The following is a 22,667-nucleotide window of genomic DNA, read 5'->3' as shown; positions in this document are numbered from 1 at the left end:
TTAAATATTTACTCTCATGCTGGGAGAAATATGACCTAAGATACAAACCTTAAAAACTGCAATGTTTATAAGACAATTTGGTTGTTCTTAATTCTAAATGTTGGAATTTAGAAAAAAAACCTAAATTAGAACTGCCAAAGTACAGCTCACATCCTGATCTACAAGAAAATGAAGCTACTGAGTAAAGCAGATCGGTATCAGGCCTATTTCCTAGTGGAAGTGTACAGAAAATTATCAACTGAGTCACACATGGAGTAAAATCATAACTGCTTCAGTTCATTCTTTTTGATTCAAATTATCCCTGAAGAACAGAAATAAAATACTATTTTACAATTGTCAATTAAAATGAAAAAGACTACAGATTAACTCAAAACAACTAAATTTAATATGAAAGAAATGTAAATTTAGAATCTGAATAATACTGCCATGTATAATATTACAAATGAGAAACTAAACCTCTAAATACTGCTGTTAGGGTGATTTATATGTACCAGAGCAGACAAGCTTCACTTCATTTATTGATGAACAATCCACAAATATCCTGTATTGTTCAATAACAATAGCAAAACACTTTTAGAAAAAACTTCCAAAATCACTCTCTAGATCTTAAAAATTAACATATCTGAAGGAACACAAATCATCTGGGTGCAGAAATTACTAATACCTACAAATATGGAATGAACAAAATATTCTGATATGATTAAAAATAAAATTTTAACCAACACAGAGTGGAGGTAAGGGAGGAGGAAACATTAGCTGAACTGTATAGCAACACTCAGTGTCTGGAGTTTGAATTCCAGAGCATTTTCACCTTGCTATGAATATCTAACAAATGCCTCTGCTGTTGCAAAAATTCTGGCAGTCTATTTTAAGGAATTACATTCTGACTTTGTACTTAAGTGGTAATGTTTGTTTTTACTTTCCCTATATCAATATTCAACCCAGCTTCTGAATATATGCTTAATACATTCATTATTATGAAAATCAAACAGTGCAGACAAGACTGCTAGCAAATAGAATGTACACTGTTTTTTTACAGTATAACTGTATACAACTCACAATCTAGCATTTTAACCTACATACAGCAGTGTGGCATATGAAGAAAAATGTTTTAACATAGGAAGTGCCTGAATTGTGGCAGCAGTTCTAAAGTCAAGCATACAGCAATAAGACAGACGTTATCACAGTTAAATACAAATATTCTAAAACTGATGTCATCATTTACAACCAGTTTTAAGGCACAGTCTAAAAAGTGAGATGTCTCTCAGAATTTTCTGTAATATAAACATACAATGTCAGTCTTTTGTATCAGTACCTTGGAACTATTTATCACAAGATGTAGAAGTGATTTTACTAACATATGTTCCATGAAGCAGTGACCTGCCAAACTGAATTAAGAAAGCTGCCTAGGATGAGAGAGAGAGAGGGAGAGGGGGGGGGAGAGAGGGAGAGAGGGAGAGGGGGGGGAGAGAGAGAGAGAGAGAGAGAGAGAGAGAGAGAGAGAGAGAGAGAGAGAGAGAGAGAGAGAGAGAGGGGGGGGGGGGACTATTACGTGGAGGCACACGGGAAAAATGGGGTAAAAATTAGATAGTGGCATGAGAAAAGTGGAGAGAGAAGTCGTATTCTAAGGAGGGCAGATGGGGAACAGTGATGCAGAGTGGTGGAGTGAAGCAGGGGCGAAAGGTGAGGAAGTGGTGGAGTGAAGCAGGGGCAAAAGGTGAGAAATGGTGGAGTGAAAGGTGGGGGGGGGGGGGGGGGGGGAGGTGGCCAGGTGGTGAGAAGTGGTGGAGTGGAGCAGGGAAAGAAGATGGAAATGGTGGAGTGAAGGAGGACAGATGGTGAGAAATGGTGGAGTGAAGGGGGAAAGATGGTGAGAAGTGGTGGAATGAAGGGGGGCAGATGGTGAGAAGTGGTGGAATGAAGGGGGGCAGATGGTGATAAGTGGTGGAGTGAAGAAGGAACAGAAGATGGGAAGTGGTGGAGTGAAGGGGGACGGATTACAAGTGATAGAGTGCAAGAGGAAAGATGAGAAGTGGTGGAGTGAAGCAGGGGCAAAAAGTGAGAAGTGGTGGAGTAAAAGAGTGACAGAAGCGATAAAATGGTGGAGTGAAAGGGTGGAGTAGAGGGGTGAAGTGCTGAAGTGAACAGGTATAGCTGGGGAGAAGTGAGGAAGTGAAGTGGAGGGAGGTGGTAAGTAGGGGGGAAGGAGGCCACACATCTGCTGTGTTATGTAGGTCTTACATTACTACTCACTGAGAAATTTTAAATTATTTCTTATGTAATAACTAAAATGCCGAGTCTACAGTGACACCTCAGTTGAACTGAAAGAAATTAAGCTACAATTTAAACTGATTTACTGTAAAGGAAAACAGCTATCTTGCCATTAGAAAAATATTTAATCAATTCCATAACATAAACTGATAAGTTTCTATTTACTATATACAGTTTAAATACAAATAATCTTTATCACAGTATCATGAGAACAGTAATGCTAGCTCAACAAGTACATAATTTTCAGCACAACGTTAACCGCAGGAGCTGCTTTATATTGCCCATTTTGATTATCATGGTTGAATATTAAAGCTTTGGCTAACTCACGAATGCAACAACATAATGGGCTTAAAATTATTGGCCTGCTAGAAATATTCCAACAACAAAACATAAGCAACATATTTATACTCTTTTGTAACTGTTGGACTGTCTGCATTACAGAGTTGGAACAAGTTTTCTGAATCCCTCCTCCTAGAATTCTGTTCCATATATTGAGACTGTAAAACTGAGATTTTTTTTCTTTCATACATCAAAATTTAGCACAAATTAACAGTTTATGACATTAATTTAAAACATAGACTTTTCTGCACAAAATGGAAGTATACAGCATCAATTGAAAGTTTATTTGCTGAAATGAGTCGGGGATGATGGCACTTTAACACAATGGTCACATTTAACCTAACGAGAAAGAAGAAGAAGGGAAAAAAAAGTAACAGAAACATGCTGTAGCTATTATGGGCAGCTGATATTTAAGTTATCTTTTTAAATCAATGTAGCAGAATTCATTATATGACAATGAATACACTGATAACTTGTGATACAAAATTCTGGGAAGTATCTCAGGAACTTTATATTATGAACCATTATCACCAATGATGTGGCATGACATACTAACAGTCTTCCAACAGAAAATTGCCACATAACAGAACAAAGAGTTCCAAATACTCAAGCTTGTCAGCCCACATGCGTTTATGCAAGGAAAACACTTTTCTTTCAGTTTAGAATTGAATGGCAGGCACCTTTTGACATGCAAATTACAAAAACTTGGTTTGTTGGTGTTGCTTATTGATTGGAACAGGTTTTTTATTTCTCCACAACGGAGGACTGAATAAATGTTAAAAACTACATAATTAAGTATCTTTAACATCACTGGCTGGTGTTAATGGTAATAATGAAAGGTGACAAATGTAAGCATTCTTCATCTCGTTGTATGCAGTTTAAGTAGCTATATGAATTCTGGCTTGATACGTTTCAAATACTGTTACCAAAAACTTGATTCTTGCAAGTAATTCACTTGGAAGAACTGAAGCATATCATTAAATAAAAAATGAAGTATAAATATATCTAAGTACTAAATCATTCCTCCAGTGAATGACAGGCAACTAGTAAAAGGCACAGGCAACTGTACAAAACTCTGAGTTACAATCGGACTCACTAGTAAATATGTATTAAGTTGATGCTTACAACAAATCAACATTGGGCAGTGTAGCCTATACAATATTAACAGTAACCCTACATTTGGCAACGATATCCAATTAAATATAGGGTACTTGACTTCCCAGCGTACGGAAAATGTGAGGTTGCAAATACAGGACGGGGATGTCCTTTATGCCAATTATCACAAGCCATGTGCACACGGCACGTACTGTACCATAACTAGGCAAATGCACAAATCCCTGATATCGCTGTTGTATTTCTATCCTTCAGACCCCAGACAGCACCATAATTACACAATTCACGGCTGCAGTTTCACAAAATTACGGTCCATTTGCCAGTCTGCGTGACGACTAGCATACCACAGCCAATGGCGCAGTCACAGTTATCAGTCACAGGTGCGCATATTTCATATTCCGTACACGTCACTACTCAGTATCCGTGACATGCAACAATATAACAGCCAAATCAACCAAATCATCTTAGTCTATAATTGTATACGGTAGTATATGAAGCAACTCTCCAGCTGCAGTCGTCCGCGATACACACTCGTGCCATTCTCTAAACTTGCCATCGTGAGACACATTTCCAGTCACACCATCTATCTCGCCATCCAGAAGATCTTCTGCTTGGTAATCGCAATGGACAGATGGTGAGATCTCCTCTCGACACACTGCAGAGGCATCAATTGGAGGAAGCCTAGACATTATTTCTGCAATCTGAGCACAGATATCGCCCGATTTGGTGGAATCACTGACAGCGTTCAGCAGTGATGACACTGAGCGAGCTGGTGACAGCGAAGGTGAGGGAGTGGGCGACGGAGCAGGAGGGGGAGGTTTTACAGTTTGGGCTGCGGGAACAGAGCTCGCATCGATTCGAGACTGGCGTACCCGCTTCACCGAGGACAAATGCGTACTAGCAGTTTTCACAGATGGCATACTGATGACAGCAGTACCGACATCGTCTCTGAGTGGTGGTGTCGGGGAGGGAGTTGGTACAGATGGGGCAGGTGACGTACACAGGGTACGAGATACAGGTTCATGGGGTGGAACACCTGCGGTGTTAGAATGTACTTGTAGCTGATGAGGTCGCACTACAGGTGACAGCGGTTTCCGCACTACAGGAGATACCGGCTTCCGCACTACCAGAGACACTGGGGTCACAACTGCAGGAGACAGAGGTTGCCTCAGTGCAGGAGAGACGGGCTGTCTCACCGCCGGTGACACGGGCTGCCTCACCGCTGGTGACACGGGCTGCCTCACCGCCGGAGAAACGGGCTGCCTCACCGCCGGAGACACGGGCTGCCTCACCGCCGGAGACACGGGCTGCCTCACCGCCGGAGACACGGGCTGCCTCACCGCCGGAGACACGGGCTGCCTCACCGCCGGAGACACGGGCTGCCTCACCGCCGGAGACACGGGCTGCCTCACCGCCGGAGACACGGGCTGCCTCACCGCCGGAGACACGGGCTGCCTCACCGCCGGAGACACGGGCTGCCTCACCGCCGGAGACACGGGCTGCCTCGAAGCCGGAGACACGGGCTGCCTCGAAGCCGGAGACGAGGGCTGCCGTATTGCCGGAGACGCCCGTGCGTGCAATGCAGGAGATACCGGTTTTGGCTCCGAAGTCGTACTCGAAGGCGTGTACGATCCACTGCTGGTGCAAGAACTCAGACCGGCCAGCAGTTCCTGAGTAGTCTTCACACGCAGTGCTCGAGCTGCCGAAGCCAATTTCTTTTTGACTATGTCGTCATTATGACAGTTAGTTGAACGGTGAGCTCGGCGACGCCTACCAGTCGTCGCTGAGCCTTTAACGGCAGGGACACTTTCTATAGGATTGTCTGTTTCAAGCCCGCCATTCACTTGTCGTGCGACTTTAGCTGGAGGCTGACCTTCGTCCGAGTCATCTTTTCGGAGCCGCTTGTTGGCGGCAATGGTCCTCGGTACAGAGTCTGCATGGTGTGGAGGTCGACCGGGAGAGCCTGCTGGTGAATGGGGTCCCGGACTAGCTCCATGTCCAGGTGTGGGTCCACTTTGTACTGGACTTGCTCCTGCACTGGCACACGCACTTGCACCAACACTCGCACCGTTCACTCTATGTGCAGGACTTTGTCGCTCCGGCATGATCATGTGACGCCACTGACGAACCAGACCTTTGGCACGTTTTGCAAGCATTTCGTCGGTTGTCTTCTTTCGTAGTTCATTGATGTATCGTCCCAGCCGTGTAGTCTAAAAAAAGGAAAGAACATTCTGGAGATGATAACAGTAGAAACCGTAAATTTCAATGATTCAGCTCATATACTGCAAGTAGACTGAAATCAGTGAATGACAGATCAAAGCTATGATGGTTTACACATTACTAATTCATAGTCAAATAGTCTATATCCTGAAAGTACCATTAAATACAAAGTTGCTGATTGTAGAAAAGAGTAACATATGAATGCATGATTTATCATACTAATACCTCTTGTTGCATTATGTACAGCCAACACATGGCCAAGATTATAGAAGTAGGAGTCTCGATTGACATGTAAATGTAAGTTTCCTTTGCTGAGGCTTTATGGCAATGAAATGAATAAAAAAAAATTGTAGAAATTCCAGAAGTTAAATGCGTAGCTCAAGTTCAACGTAGTCATACGAGGAGCTCAAAATCATCCATCATCTCTCTACAAAAAACAATTTTTTTACAATACTACATCAACATTTACACAAAACCAAAGTGCAAAGGACGTCATGCTTTTACAAAAGTTTTCTAGATATTTAACAAAAGAAATGTATCTTAGAAATTTTGCCACAAATGAAAAAGAAAACTTACTTTATTGCAAGATATCATTTTTGTACACGAGAGGTATTGCATACTCATGTAATAATGACGTGGCTCTCAAACAAATTACAGGTAGATGAAATGACTACAAGGAAACTGTATGCCCCTTGCTGTATCAGGAATAGTCATTCTATTAGTAACTACAGATGGGGCTTCAGAATCCATTCTTGCAAATATGTCAAGAGTTACTACCTCTTCAAGTTATATGTAGCTATTTAAAAATAATTCTCACAGGTATCTGAACTTGCAGTAAAATAAACACAGGGGACGCCAACTCCAAACTCTTTTTCATATTATTTTACTAGGGGTTGGTCATGTTTCAGAAATAAGTACAAAGAGGCTTGTCTTATAGAACTCATAATGGGTATAACTAATAGAATATCAAGTACTGAAATTGCAAATCTAAAAGAAGCCAAGACATATATTATCAAAAAGTTTAATGAAGGCGAAAACAGCCTTTTTTTTATTAGATTTTTAGTGGTCTTGTGGGTAAGGAAGTTCTGTCAGCATGAAATATTAAAACATGTATGCACCCCCTAGAACATAATCCAACATACAACTCCAAATTACATCCTATACTAATATTTGTTACATATGTTATACACAGGCTAATCCTATCTTTCGAAATAGCAAACATGAATGTCCTCCAGTAAAAGCAAGAAAAACGTGATGCACTCATAAGTAGTATTACACAAGAACTAGACACTGTGGAGTCCTCTTCCTGGAAGAATCAGCATATATTCACTGATCAGCCAGAACATTATGACCACTGACCTACTGTTGATATAAATCTGTCTAGGTGTTAGCAGCTACACCTGGTGAGGAATGACTGCTAGTCAGCCACATGCATGGTGCATGTAGTATCAGTGAGCTTGCTGTCTGTGTGTAGAATGGGGAAGGTTCATGATCTATCTGACTTTGACTGAGGGCAGATTGTGATGGCTCAGAGGCTCAGCACAAGCTCTTCTGAAACTGCACAACTTGTTGGGTGTACGAGGAGTGCTGTGATAAGTGTTTTCAACACATGGCAAAACCAAAGTGAAACCATATCCAGACGTCATGGGGTTTGCGGCCACCTGTCATTACAGATGTCGGACGTTGTAGTCTGGGCAGACTGGTAAAACAGGACAGGTGACAAACTGTTGCGGAACTTAAATCAGACTTTAATGCTGGGTAAAGTACAAGTGTGCCTGAACACAAAGTGCATCGAACATTCCTAATGATGGGCCTCTGCAGCCGAAGACACATTCATGTGCCAATGTTAACACCACGACATCAGCAACTGTGAACAAAATGGGTGCGCGACCATTGGCACTGGACACTGGCGCAGTGGCAGAGTGTTGCAGGGTCTGATGAATTCCAATAACTTATTCATCATGCCGATTGGAGGGTGCAAATAAGTTATCCTCCTGGGAAACAGCTCCTCGACACCTGTACTGCGGAACGGAGACAAGGTGGCAGCGGCTCCAGTATGCTCTGGGAAACATTCACTCAGGCATCCATGGGTCCAGTGCAGCTGGTGCAAAGCCAAGTAGTATCGTACACTGGTTGCAGACCACGTACACCCCTTCATCTCATGTTTTCCATTGCCAGTGGCATTTTTTCAACAAGATAATGTGCCACATCACAAGGCCAGGAGTGTGACAGGGTGTTTTGAGGAACACAGTGCCCAGTTTCAATTGATGTGCTGCCCCCCACCCCCACCCCCCCAGATCTCAACCTGATTGATCACATCTGAGATGTCATTGAGCCTAGTGTCAGAGCTCACTGCCCATCCCCCCCCCCCCCCCCCCTTCCCCGGCACTTATGGAATTAGGTGACTTGTGTATACAGATGTGGTGCCAACTCCCTCCAGTGACCCACCAAGATCTCACGGCCATGATGCAACACAGCTGTCATCTGTGCCAAAGATGGACATATCAGCTATTTGGTAGGTTTCCATATTATTCTGGACGGTCAATGTATAAATAAAATCACAGTGACAGAACATATGTACCACACCCATAGTACTGGTTACACCCACCGAAACTTCCTTTTTTGCTATTCCAGCTACTTATTCACATATACAGGGTGATTCTTTTCCACCGTGTGCAGACTCTAGGGATTGATTGATGAGAGGATACAGAACAAAAAACGACTAATGATTATGGCCTAATACACGCTGCACCATGCAGCCACATTTCAGTATGAATGGTTACCTCTTAGAGGGTGGTACTGTTCCTCATACGGCATGCCCTAGTGCCCTGTCCTGCCATAGTAATTTATAATGTTGTGTCCTATTCACTTCTCTTGGTGACTCACCTTGCTGTGGATGTGAGAAAGTGTTGTACCCAATGGTTCCGTGCTCAAATCAAGACCTTGCCGACATGGTGTTTATTTACAGAAAGGCAAATGGCAATGGGTGGTGGGCAGCAAGGTTGTATCACGAGACCTATCCCCCCCCCCCCCTCCCCCACCCGATGACAACCACAGCATTGAATGTTTGCAGCAGCACTTCAGGAAACAAGATCATGAGGGATGTACCTGAAATGTTTGGACACTAGACGTGGAGGAAAATGTGATTAACACTGTGGAAGGTGACTGCCATGTCAGTATCAGGCAGTTGGCTCGCCAGTGCAGGGCAAGCCAGATGACTCTGTGGGACATTCTCCATGACAATTGTTACTACTCTTATCACTTACAGCATGTGCAGGGTTTACTAGTGACAGACTTTCCACATCGGGAGCAGTTTTGTCACTGGTTTCTTCACCAGGCAACCATGATTCTGGGGTTTGTCTCATCCAGCCTATTCACAAGCCACCTTTACGCAGTGTGGTAGCTTCAACTTTCATAACAGTCATATGTGGGATAGTATGCAGAACCCACATGGTATGGTGAGACAGAATCGTCAGCATTGGTGCAAGTGGAATGTAAGGGGCCAGGATAATTGGAGACTGTATTTTGGGATCAGTCGTCCTTCCATGTTGCCTAGCAGGCTAGGTCCAGTTGCATGGTCTGCTCATTCACTAGATCACAACCGATCAATTTCTGGTTATGGGGCCATCTCCAAAGTATCGTGTATGCTGAGCCCATTACAGATGTGGAGACACTGGAGCGGTGTATTCATGCTGCCTTTGACACTGTTCTGATGCAGCCTGGCTGATGTGAACATAGGCATGTACACACATGCGTGGAGGCACATGGAAACCATTTTCAACACATACTGTAACTATGGCTGCATGGTGCAGCGCATACTAGACTGCATACTCTGTAACAATGTACGACTGAATAAATGGTCTCTAGCATAGAAACCCTGCATATACAGACATAAGATCATTACACCTTTTTTGTTCCGTATCCTCTCATTGATCAATCCCTAGAGTTTGTTAATGGTAGAAAAAATCATCCTCTATATACAAATTGGGTGACAGCACAACATGGAGAAGGATTCCCCACACAGGCCTTATTGACATGTGGATTGGTTAACAAGTTATGGAGTTCGGCGTAACCACATCAGTTAGCTGCTGAGAGTGGCTTTTGACCTAGAGTTTTGCAGTATCTCAAGCACTGTAGCCATCTATCTGCCAAACAAAGCAACTTTATTTGCAAAATGACAACAGCTATGTACACTCATTGCTTACAACTGTTCTTACACAACACACTAAAAGTAGTGAAACATAATTAAAGCACAACATAGCAACTGAAATACATTTACTCTGTGGTAAATATAGTTCCCTGTTTTCCATCACATGTGAAACTAAATAATACACTTTACTAGCAGTTCTGTTTCAGGGTCGTTTGCCACCACATTCAATGAGAATTTTAATTTCTTACTTAGCTAATAACTCTAAGCTGTGTTGTCCATAAACAGTGAAAGGCCTTGCTACTGATGAACAGTTGTAGTATAGTCATTCGAATGATTCAGCAACACTTACGAAAGCAACTGTGTAGGGACAATGCCACCGTATGTTACCACAGATGCTTGAAAGTCACTGTCCACAGAAAAGTGTCAAATTGCTAACTTTTGCACAGTGATGGACTTCGGGTTCAATTTAAAGTTGAAAACCTTAAAAAAGCAAATGGCTCCAAGACATTCATTTATCATCACTGCGCTAAGCTGTCCAGTATGAATTTTTAGTGCTATCAGGGTGATACAATGTGTTAGAAAATTGGAGTGAGTATCTTCTGTTCTTCATGTCTGTTAACTATATTACTTCAAATTAATTTAACATGTTCTGAAACTTTGGTCCTGTGTAATTATTGACAGTCAAGAATGTAGATTCCTAAACCATTTGGTCCTATGTAATTAATGACAGTCAAGAATGTAGATTTCTAAACCATTTGGTCCTATGTAACTAATGACAGTCAAGAATGTAGATTTCTAACAGCATGTTAAATACCCAAAGCATTGTAGAATGTTTAAGAGAAAGATACAGTTATAATAAACTTACAATTTGATCATTAAGGATCACTTACAATAAGTACAATATGATTAGAATTATCTGTTACTTGACACTTCACACCTTGGGACACAGTTGCTCCACAGCTCTCAAAATGACAAGTGTACTGTCTGTCATTACCAAAGTGGCACAACAAACTGCCATTTCACTTGCAGTCTTTGAGTAATGCAATGTATGAACATAACACTTTATCTGGCACTGCCCAGCACCCCATTCAGCTGTAGCAGGCAAAACTGCATTCTGTCCATGCTGGGCAACCTTCTCGCTACAGTTCACGATTAACTGATGTGCAGCTGATTGCCAATGTGGCAATACTGTTATAGCACATAACATATGCCAAAAAACAAGAAGCTTAAATCTCAGTGTAATAAATTTGCTGCAGTAGTTAACACAGTACAAGTCTGTGGTCAATTTGACCATCTTACATTGGGTGCATTAACTCACTGATTTACCATCATACTTAGTCCCTATGGCTGCAGCAATCAGCAGCAACATTTTGTGGTTGAGACATTAGTTCCACTTCCTAGCAAATAGCAATGGTATGTTATTATTTGGATTAAAAAATCAATCAAAAGTCATTTCCAGTAATGCCTGATGCATTGAGTGCCTTTTTTATTTGTGGGCACATATACTGTATGTGTTACATAAATGTTGTCTATTCTTTTCATTTCATGAAGCTTTCTCATCAGGAATGTGTAAGTGGTGTTTCGAAATCCCAAATTGATGGATATGAAACAAATGTGCAGTCCTACAGTCAGCTCCAATTCAATAAAAAAATGCGCATGGTGATAGTTCTATACAGAGATTCAGCTCCAATGACATCACATCATTGGTGACTGCTGTGAAAATTCTGTTGCTGACAATATGCCTGCAGATTCTTTGTACAGTTTTCATATACAGCATTTTTTGACATAGCAACATATAAGGGCCATTTCAATAAATGTTGAGGAGAACCAAAATAACTCTGCACGTGTATTTCTAACATACCAGTGGACCAGATGTTTCAGAAAATCTATTTCTTTTGTTATCATTCTTAATAATAAAACTGTTCCACCTTTGTCAATGGGTCACTATTTATTTATAAGTGAGTCCACAGATTTCACAAAATGCTCAGATGGCATACAAAGAGATTCATAAAAATTAAGTTTTTGTTTATTGATGTAAAAAGACATGTTTTCCTGTTTCCATGCTAGAGTAAAAAAAACATAATGTATGTCTTTTCGCTTTCAACAAAATAACTGCTATGCTCTATATAGGATTCAGGTACTGGAAACTTATTCATGAGGAACATGGATTCAAATTACCTTAGCAACCATGACTTATTGAACTGACTGTCTTTTAATGTTCATACCCATCAGCAATTGACATCTTTGGAAAGTACATCTACAAACATACTCCGCAAGCCACCATATGGTGCACGGCAGAGGATAAAATGTATCACTACTAGTCAATTTCCTGTCCTGTTCCAGTCACAAATACGGGGAGAGAGGGGGAGGGGGGGGATGACTGTTGAAAACCTCCATTTGAGCCCAAATTCCTTGCATCTTATATTTGTGGTCCTTACACAAAATGTACATTTGCAGCACTAGAATCATTCTGCAGCCAGCCTCAAATGCTGGTTCTCTAAATTTCTGCAACAGTGCCTTGCGTAAAGAGTGCCGTCTTCCCTCCATGGATTCCCATTTCAGTTCCCCAGGCATCTCCATAATATTTGCATGCTGAACGAACCTACCGGTAACAAGTCAAGCAGTATCCTCTGAATTGCTTCAATGTCTCTCTTTAATCTGACCTGGTGGGGATCCCAAACACATGACCATTACTCAAGAATGGGTTGCACTAACGTTCTATACACTATCTCCTTTACGGATGAGCTACACTTTCGCAAAATGCGCCCAATAAAACTAAGTCAAATATACACTTTCCCTACCACCAATCTGATGTGCTCATTCCGTTTCATAGCACTTTGCAACATTACACATAAATATTTAGTCAATGTGACTGTCAAGCAGCGCCTACTAATGCTGTACACAAACTGCACATGAACTTACATTTTTGTACATTTTTGCCATTCATCACACCAACTTGAAATTTTGTCTATGTCATCTTGTAACTCCTATAGTCACTCAACAACGAAACCTTCCCTTACACCACCCTGCCCATCAGATCACTTACGTATATAGAGAATAAGAGCAGTTCTATCACACTTCTCTGGACACTACTAATGATACCCTGGTCTCTGATGAACAAGTACTGTCGAGGATAACATATTAGGTTCTATTACTTAAAAACCCTTCGAGCCACTTGCTCATTTGGAAACCTTTTTTGTTGTTGTTGTTGTTGTTGTCATGGTTTTAGGGTGCAAAACTGCTATGGTCATCAGCACCCGGTCTGTGGCTTAGGGAAAGGTAAGAAAACAAATTGGAAATCAGCAGCAATGGGAGCGAAACTCAAAAAGTGAGGAAACTAAAAAGCAGAAGGAAAGCTGAGAAAACCACTATAGAAGGGGGGTTGTTTTCCCCAAAAAGAGCTTCAAATGACCGACGTCATCTCACTGACACTGATAAACTCGAGGACGCGAAGATATATCAGGCGACAGCTGTAGACGGGCGCATAGCAGAGTAAAATAGGTGCACTGAAGTAAAAGATGTCTCACCGTCCACAGTTGAGAGCAGTGGGTACAAAGCGGGGGAGGATCGCACCTCAAAAGATGTCGATAGCTAAAAAGACAGTGCCCTATCCGGAGTCTAGTTAAAATTACCTCCTCCCGACGACGAGTTCGGGAGGAAGAGGTCCAAGCACAGGGAAGAACTTTCATGTCCCGCAATTTATTATTGGGAAGTGTACACCAATGTGTGTGCCATAAAAGAGCAACACGACGACATAAAACACTCTACAGATTGGCAAAGGGAACCATGCAAACAGCAGGCTGAAGAAGAGAGTTTGCAGCCTATATCGGCCGCCTCGTTTCCACGGATACCAATGTGTCCTGAGACCCAGAGGAATGCCACAGAGACGCCCCCCAAGTGGAGGCAGTGCTGAATCCGGTGGACCAGAGGGTGGACAGGGTAAAGATCTTGGAGACTGAGGAGAGAGCTGAGCAAATCTGAGCATATAATATACTGCATGTGCTGATGGCGACTGATGTATTGGACAGCCTGGAGAACAGCGTAAAGTTACGCAGTAAAAACCGAACACTGGTTGGGAAGCCGAAATCAATTAGGGGTGTCGCCAACAATATAGACACTCCCAACACCAAATGATGTTTTTGAGCCGTCAGTGTAAATAAATGTGGCATCCTTCATTTGTGCACATAGAGCAGCAAATGCCCGACAATAAACGAGAGAAGGGTGTATCATCCTTGGGAAGCTGACAAAGTCACAGAGCAGGCAGGTCTGGGGCAGAGCCAAGGTGGTGGCGCACCCACAGTTGTGAAGACAGTTTTAGGAAAGTGGAAGGAAAGAGAACATAGCAGTTGATGGAAGCGGACTCCCGGTGGTATTATAGAGGAAGGGCGGTCTGCATACCCTAAATCCAAGGAGGCGTTGAAAGAAAAAGGTCATGGGCCGAATTAGCAGGCATGGAAGACAGAAGTACAGCTCGCCTATTGGACAGTGGAGGTTCAGCAGTCTCAGCATAATGGCTTTCCACAGGGCTGGTGTAAAAAGCTCCAGACTCTAAACGCAATCCACGGTGGTGGGCAGAGTCGAGACACCGAAGAATAGATGGCTGAGCAGAGGAGTAAACTATGCTTCTATAGTCAAATTTCGAGTGCACTAAGGCGCGACAGAGGCGGAGAAGGACTACTCGGTCTGCTCCCCAGAAGGTACCATTCAGAACACAGAGCGTGTTGGTGGATCGCAGACAGCGAGCCTAAAGATAGGAAATGTGGGAGGACCAGTGTTTGAGTAGTGTGTTTACATTTTGCGGCGTGCACTGCAGCTGTAGCGGTTATAAGCTAAGTGCTGACAAACTTATTTGTGCTCTGTAATAAATTTAATAGATTTCAGCGGTGTTGTGTGCCGTTTGTGGCGAAATAACGACTTAATAAACTTTTGTAATCGTTCGCTCGCTGTGTTTTATAGAGTTTTCAGTGTGTTGAAGTCTTTTAGTAAATTTCGTGCTTTAGTTTTCAACTGACATTTATTATTCTTTCTAGTGAAATATTTCAGTAAAATTTTCATTTAGTGTTATAACTTCGCTTAGTGTTACAGTGGTCATTTTAATTTTTTGGTTGTAGCTAATGATTTTGTTAAGTTTTGCTGGTATTGGTATCGGCTGTGTTGTAGTAGTATTAGTACAAGTAGCTGCTTTCTTAGTAGGCAAAGAATTTCGTGACCATTATTGTTAGTTCTTAAATAGTTCTACTGGTGTAACTGAACTTTGGTAATGTAGACGTTTAGTTTCTTTTCAGCAACTGTAAAATTTACCATGTGTGAAAAGTGTGGACTCTGTCGTAGGTTTGTGAGTAGTGGGTTACGGTGTGGGATTTGTTCAAAGTATTTTTATTGGGGGGAATGCAGTGGGGAAGCCAGTGGTCATTTTAGGGAGATCCTCTCCTGGGAATGTAGAATCTGTAGTAGAAACAAGTTAATAGAGGAGCAGGAGCGTAAGATCTGTCCCCTTCAGGTGCAGTTACAATGCACAAAGGAGGAACTAGATAGGTTGAGGAGGGTGAAAGGTAGTGGGGAATGGGAACTGGCAGTTGGCAAGAAGGTAGCTAGGAAGAGGAGGTATTCAGATAGTTTTACTTTGCATACATGCAATAGATACGACCAACTGTCAGAGTTGAGTGGAGAGGAGCTTCGTGTAGCCGTAGATGTAGGTAACTTGCAGCAGTCCTCAGCAATTAGGAGGCCTAGGTTAGTTGCAAAGTCTAGCAGAATAAAGGTTCTGCTGCTAGGTAGTTCCCACGGTAGAGGTGTGGGCCAGCAGTTGTAGGAAGTGTTGGGGAGTGAGTACCAGATCACCAGCATTGTGAAGCCTAGTGCAGGGTTGGCTCAGGTGACTGAAAGCATAGGGGAGTTATGTAAGAGTTTTACGAAAGAGGATCAGGTAGTGATAGTGGGTGGAGCAGGGAACAGTCTCGATAGGGACGGGGAATATGATGTCAGTGGTGACTTGGTTAAGATAGCTACTTAAACTGGTGGCACTAATGTGCATTTCGTGCAACTGTTTCAGTGTCATGATCGGCCTCACCTTAATGCGGCTGTTAGGCGCGTTAATGTGGGGCTGGGGAGGGCACTGATGGCAGAGGGCATGGATCACATCTCAGTGGTGCCAGTTGGGTCTATCAGTAGATGGGGTTTCACTAGGCATGGCCTGCACCTCAATAGGTATGGGATGGGGAGGCTGGCTAAGCTTATAGGTGACAGTGTAGTGGGTGGTGGTGGTGGTGGTGGTGGTGGTGGTGGTGGCAGTGGTATCACTCGTGCAAAAATTCCTGTAGTAGTTGGTGTTAGAGCTGCACCTTTTTTAGACTGAAGTCAGCTGATAGGCATACCTGCTTGAAGGAAGTGCCTCTAACTAAGGGCTCACCTACAGAGGATGTAATGTTACCAAGTAGAGAAGGAATTAGCATATTTCATCAAAATATAAGAGGTATTAGAGATAAAGTTAGTGAACTGCTAATAGATGTTAATTCTGAAATTATTGGTATATCAGAGCACAACTTAAATAATTTGATAATTCAGAGGCTTCCTTTACCAGGCTACAGATTAGCTGGCTGTTTCTCAAGGAGTTCCTTGCGGGGTGGGGGACTGGCTCTGTACGTAAAAAACAGTATTTCCTTTGAGTCCATAGACGTATCACGACACTGCACTGAACAGATATTTGAAAGGTGTGCAGTATTAGTTGAATTTAGTGAAACTAAACTTCTAATTGCTGTTGTTTATAGGTCCCCTAACTCCGACTTCAGAGCATTTTTGATTAAGCTAGAGAGGGTTCTTGATTCACTTTGTAGGAAGTACCAGAAAGTAGTTACATGTGGTGACTTCAAAATTAATTTTGCACATGATTGTGCAAGAAAAAGGATGTTGGTAGATCTCCTAAATTCATATGATCTGATGCAAACTGTGTTTTTTCCAACTAGGGTGCAGGGGAACAGTAGCACAGTCATAGACAATATTTTTATTCATTCTTCATTACTAGATGGGCATTCTGTTAGTAAAAGGGTGAATGGCCTTTCAGACCATGATGCACAAATTTTAACACTAAAAGGTTTTTGTACTCAAACCAATGTCGTATTTAATTACAAACTACGTAGGAAAGTTAATCCAACAGCAATAGAGAGTTTTTCAAAACTTGTCAAGGAACAAGAGTGGCAATATGTTTATAGTGCCGATAATATAGATGATAAATACAATGCTTTCCATAACACATTTCTCATGCTCTTTGAGAGTTGCTTCTAAACGGGGTACTAGCAGTAATGGACAGCCCGGTTGGCTGACTAGTGGGATAAGGATATCATGTGGAACAAAGCGGGAATTATATCAAAATGTTAGAAGTAGTCACAATCAAGCTACAGTAGCCCATTACAAACAGTATTGTAAAGTGCTTAAAAATGTTATTCGCAAGGCAAAAAGTATGTGGTATGCAAATAGAATAGCTAATTCACAGGATAAAATTAAAGCCATTTGGTCAGTTGTGAAGGAAGTGTCTGGTCAGCAGCACAAGGTTGGTGATATAAAGTCAGTTTGCAGTAATAATATTTCTGTTACTGATAAATCAGATATATGTACAGTATTTAACAACCATTTTCTGAGCATTGCTGGTGAATTAAATAAAAATTTAGTTTCTACAGGAAATCATATAAATTTCTTAGCAAATGCCTTTACGAGATTGACGTCTGAAATACAGACAAGAGGGAGATTGAGTCAATAATTAAATCACTGAAGACTAAGGACTCTCATGGTTATGATGGAGTGTCTAGTAGAATATTAAAGTACTGAGCTGCACATGTTAGCCCTGTATTTAGCTATATTTGTAATTTTTCTTTTAGGAATGGTCAGTTTCCTGAGCGATTAAAGTACTCAGTAGTAAAGCCGCTTTATAAAAAGGGAGAAAGGGATAATGTAGATAATTTTAGACCTATTTCTATGCCATCAGTGTTTGCAAAGGTTATCGAAAAGGCTGTGTATGTGAGGTTAATTGATCATTTTATATCACACGATTTGCTATCAAATGTACAGTTTGGCTTTAGAAGTCGTTTGACAACTGAAAATGCTATATTCTCTTTTCTCTGTGAGGTACTGGATGGGCTAAACAAAAAGTTTTGAATGCTTGGCGTATTTTTTGATTTAATAAAGGCATTTGACTGTGTTGACCTCACAATATTGCTCCAGAAGTTGGACCATTACGGAATAAGGGGAGTAGCTCACAATTGGTTCACCTCTTACTTTAGCAACAGGCAGCAAAAGGTCTTTATTCACAATGTTGATAACGGCTGTGATGTGGGATCTGAGTGGGGTACTGTAGAGTCGGGGGGAGCCCCAGGGATCAGTGTTGGGGCTGCTCCTGTTCCTTATTTATATAAATGATATGCCCTCTAGTATTATGGGTAATTCTAAAATAGTTCTGTTTGCTGATGACACTAGCTTGGTAGTAAAGGATGTTGTGTGCAACATTGACTCGGTTTCAAGTAGTGCAGTACATGACCTCAGTTCATGGCTTGTAGAAAATAAACTAATGTTAAATCACAGTAAGACCCAGTTTTTACAGTTCCTAACACACAATTCAACAAAACCTGACGTTTTAATCTCACAGAATGGGCATATGATTAGTGAAACTGAACAGTTCAAATTCCTAGGTGTTCAGATAGATAGTAAGCTGTCATGGAAAGCCCATGTTCAGGATCTTGTTCAAAGACTTAATACTGCCATTTTCACTATTCGAACAGTATCGAAAGTGAGTGATACTTCGACACGTAAATTAGTCTACTTTGCTTATTTTCATTCACTTATGTCGTATGGTATTATGTTTTGGGGTAGCTCTTCCCATTCTAGGAGGATATTTTTGGCTCAGAAACGGGCGGTTCGGGCAATAAGTGGTGTGAGTTCACGAACCTCTTGTCGACCTCTGTTCACGAGTCTGGGTATTTTGACATTGGCCTCTCAATATGTATATTCCTTATTGTCATTTCTTGTTACCAATATTAGTTTATTTCCAACAATAAGCAGCTTTCACTAGGTTAATACTCGGCAGAAATCAAACCTCCATTTGGAATGGACTTCCTTAACTCTTGTGCAAAAAGGTGTGCAGTATACTGCTGCATCCATTTTCAATAAGCTGCCACTCGAATTCAAGAACCTTAGCAGGAATCCATGCGCTTTCAAATCAAAACTGAAGAGTTTCCTCATGGGTCACTCCTTCTATTCTGTCGAGGAGTTCCTTGAAAAATTAAGATGATTCTCATTGTATTGCTGATAGCGTTTGCTTAAACTTATGGACTGATTTTCTTTCAGGTTCAGGTTCATGAACATTTATTTTTATCTGTTATTACTTTTATGTTGTAAGTTCATGTACTGACACGTTCCATGACCCTGGAGATTCGCTCCTCAATTTGGTCCTACGGAACTTGACACGTAAATAAATAAAATAAATAAATAAACCAGTACAGTTTTCTGTCAAACATAAGACCCAAGAATTTAGCGATGTCCGTGAACCGAAGGTCGACAGGATGTAGATGTAGGGAAGGCGGAAGAAACTCCATACAATGACAAAAATTGACACAAACGGTCTTACTGCGAGAAAAGCGGAAGTCGGTTTCGATGCTCCAAGAGTGGAGGTGATCGAGACATCCTTGAAGATGATGTTCAAGAAGGCTGGTCTGTTGAGAGCTGCAGTAGATCACAAAATCGTCCACAAAGAGGGAGCCCAAGACATTGGGAAAGAGACAATCCATAATTGGATTTATGGCGATGGCAAACAGTACAACACTTAGCACGGAGCCCTGGGGTACCCTGTTTTCTTGGGAGAAAGTACGGGAGAGAGTAGTGTTCACCCGCACTTTAAATGTGCACTCTGCCGTAAATTCACAAATAAAAAGGGGTAGCCGACCTCGAAAGCCCCAAAAGAACAGTGTGTGGAGGATGCCAGTCCTCTAGCAGGTATCGTATGCTCTCTCCAGATCAAAAAATATTGCTACCATTTGGCGTTTCCTGAGAAAATTGTTCATGATATATGTGGAGAGAGCAACAAGATGGTCAACTGCAGAACGATGCTTTCGGAAATCGCATTGGGCAGGTGTTAAAAGGCTTCAGGACTCCAGCCACCAGGCTAAACGGCAATTCACCATATGCTCCAAAACCTTACATACACTATTCATGAGAGAAATTGGGCGATAGCTAGAGGGGAGATGTTTGTCCTTTCCAGGTTTCAGAACAGGAACGACGATAGCTTCCCACCATCTTCTGGGAAAAGTACTGTCGTTCCAAATTCGATTATAATGGTGAAGGAGATAACGGGAGACTATGGTACAATCTGGTCTTGGGGCGGAAGAGCGAGAAGAAGAGAGTGTGTGTTGGAGTTCCCGCATGTCAAAAACAGTATTACAGCTTTCGCTATTTTGAGAGGAGAAAGCAAGAGGTCGCACTTCCGCTGCACGTTTCTTCGAGATAAAGGCTGGCGGGTAATTTGAAGAGCTCAAAATCTCAGCAAAGTGTTGACCCAATGAGTTAGAAATTGTGACGGGGTCCACTAAGGTATCATGTGCGACAGTGAGCCCAGAGATCAGGGAGGAACTAGGAGTGTCAGATAACCGTCGAATTTGACTTCAAACTTCTGAGGAGGGAGTGAAGGCATTAAAAGAGCTAGTAAAGTAGTCCCAACTTGCCTTCTTGCTATCATGGATGATGTGACGGCATCACGCATGTAACTGCTTATAGTGGATACAGTTGGCCAAAGTAGGATGGTGGCAGAAAACGCAAAGAGCACGCCACCACTCACGTATTGCGTCATGGCACGCCTCGTTCCAGCAAAGAACCGGGGGGCACTGGGGAAAATTGGAGGTGCAAGCTATTGACTGTTCAGCGGCTGTAAGAACAACTTCTGTAACATGAGTGACCTAATCGTCGACACTAGGAAAGTGACCACCATTGAATGTCGCTAGAGACGAAAAAAGTGTCCAATCGGCTCAGGCAAACTTACAGCACCTCGGCCAGTTGAGGCTGCATATGAATGACACATGGAAAATGGTCACTCGAGTGTGTATCAGCAAGAGTGAACCATTCAAAGTGCCAGCCAGCTGAACAGTACCGACCGAAAGGTCCAAATGAGAGAAATTTGTCATGGAGGCAGACAAAAATGTAGGTTCCCCAGTGTTGAGGCAAACAAGATCCGTTTGGTGGAAGACGTCAATCAATAGGGAGCCTCATGGATAAGGATGAGGAGATCCCCAAAGTGGGTGGTGGGCACTGAAGTCCCCAACAAGCAAATAGGGGGACAGGAGCTGACCAAGAAGATGAAGGAGATCAGCTCTTGCCACCGGTGTGGATGATGGATTGTATACGGTACAAAGAGAGAAGGTGTATCCAGAAAGGGAAACACGAACAGCAACAGCTTGCAAGCAACTGTTTAAGGGGATTGGGTGATAATGGACAGTATCATGGAGAAGAATCGTAAGTCCCTCCATGTGCTGGAGTGCCATCAACAGAGGGGAGATCAAACCAGGCGGACTGAAAATGAGGGAAAACAAAGGGATCGTGGGGATGCAGCTTTGTTTCCTGAAGACAGAAGATGACTTGCGAGTAGGATCGTAAGAGAATCGACAATTCATCCCGATTGGCTCTAATGCCGCAGATGTACCGCTGGATAATTGACATAGTGTGGACAGAAAAGGGAAGAATCGTACCACGGTTGCTATCAACTCAACAACTGATGAGAGCTGCCGGCTGGCAGTGTGGAATGGCATTCAGCCAAAGGCAGGAGATCCTGATCCATAGGTTGGTCAGGGGCAGCTCCTGCCATCATTGATCGGCTGGTTGATCGGCCTCCAGCAGTGTGCCTTGGGGACACGGAAGACACCCAAGGTCAGTTACCGCCAGGTGGCACCGCATATGAGACACGCCATGGCGGAGAAGGAGAGGAGCTTGGTTTCTTATGAGCCTTCTTGGAAACAGGACATTGAAATGAGGGAGGAATCGATGGTTGTGAAGTCAGGGTACATAAAAAAAATCTTCACGAGTAGGCTCTTTTTTGTTAGTCCCTGATTTTGGGGCTCGTGATTTAGCAGAAGCTGATGAAGGGTGAGCCGTAGAGTGAGCAGGTGATAGTGGGGAAGTTGAACAGGCGATCTTTGCACTGGCCGATCTGACGATTGTGGCATTAAAGGTGAGATCACAAGTCTGTGTGGCCGGGTCCTTAGCAGGCTGAGGAGATGCAACGACAGTGCTATATTTATCTGCTGGAGGCACAGTGGGCTTTCAACTGGTGAATAACTTACAAGCAGCACTCTGATTTCCTGAATAAGGCGTTCATCTTTGAAAATGGGGCAATCCCTAGAGGAAGCAGTGTGGCCACCCATACAGTTGATGGAACGAGAGGATGAAGGTGGACAAGCAACCTCATGGGCATCCTTGCCACACACAACGCATTTGGCTGGATTGGAACACAACTGGCTGGTATGATTAAACCGCTGACACTGATAGTGACACGTAGGGTTGGGGATGTAAGGGCGAACTGAAATTATCTCAGACCGCTTTAATG

At 42.6% G+C, this 22,667-nt stretch overlaps 1 protein-coding gene across 2 annotated transcripts in view; it reads right to left on the bottom strand.

Annotated features, from left to right (window-relative positions):
- Positions 1-501: 501 nt before the first annotated feature.
- LOC124721271 (vegetative cell wall protein gp1-like) overlaps positions 502-22,667 on the bottom strand; it is a 50,905-nt gene continuing 28,739 nt past the window's right edge. The window contains exon 3 of one of the 2 annotated variants that reach the window (XM_047246153.1): positions 502-5,933. In XM_047246153.1, the coding sequence (XP_047102109.1) occupies positions 4,188-5,933 (1,746 nt within the window). In that variant the 3' untranslated portion in view covers positions 502-4,187. The remainder of the gene's footprint in view (positions 5,934-22,667) is intronic. The other variant, XM_047246154.1, reaches the window with a different exon arrangement.

Source organism: Schistocerca piceifrons, chromosome X, assembly GCF_021461385.2.
Source record: "Schistocerca piceifrons isolate TAMUIC-IGC-003096 chromosome X, iqSchPice1.1, whole genome shotgun sequence".
Classification (NCBI taxonomy): Eukaryota; Metazoa; Arthropoda; class Insecta; order Orthoptera; family Acrididae; genus Schistocerca; species Schistocerca piceifrons.
Note: the sequence above shows the minus strand (reverse complement) of the source record. Positions and strands in the feature narration are given on the sequence as shown.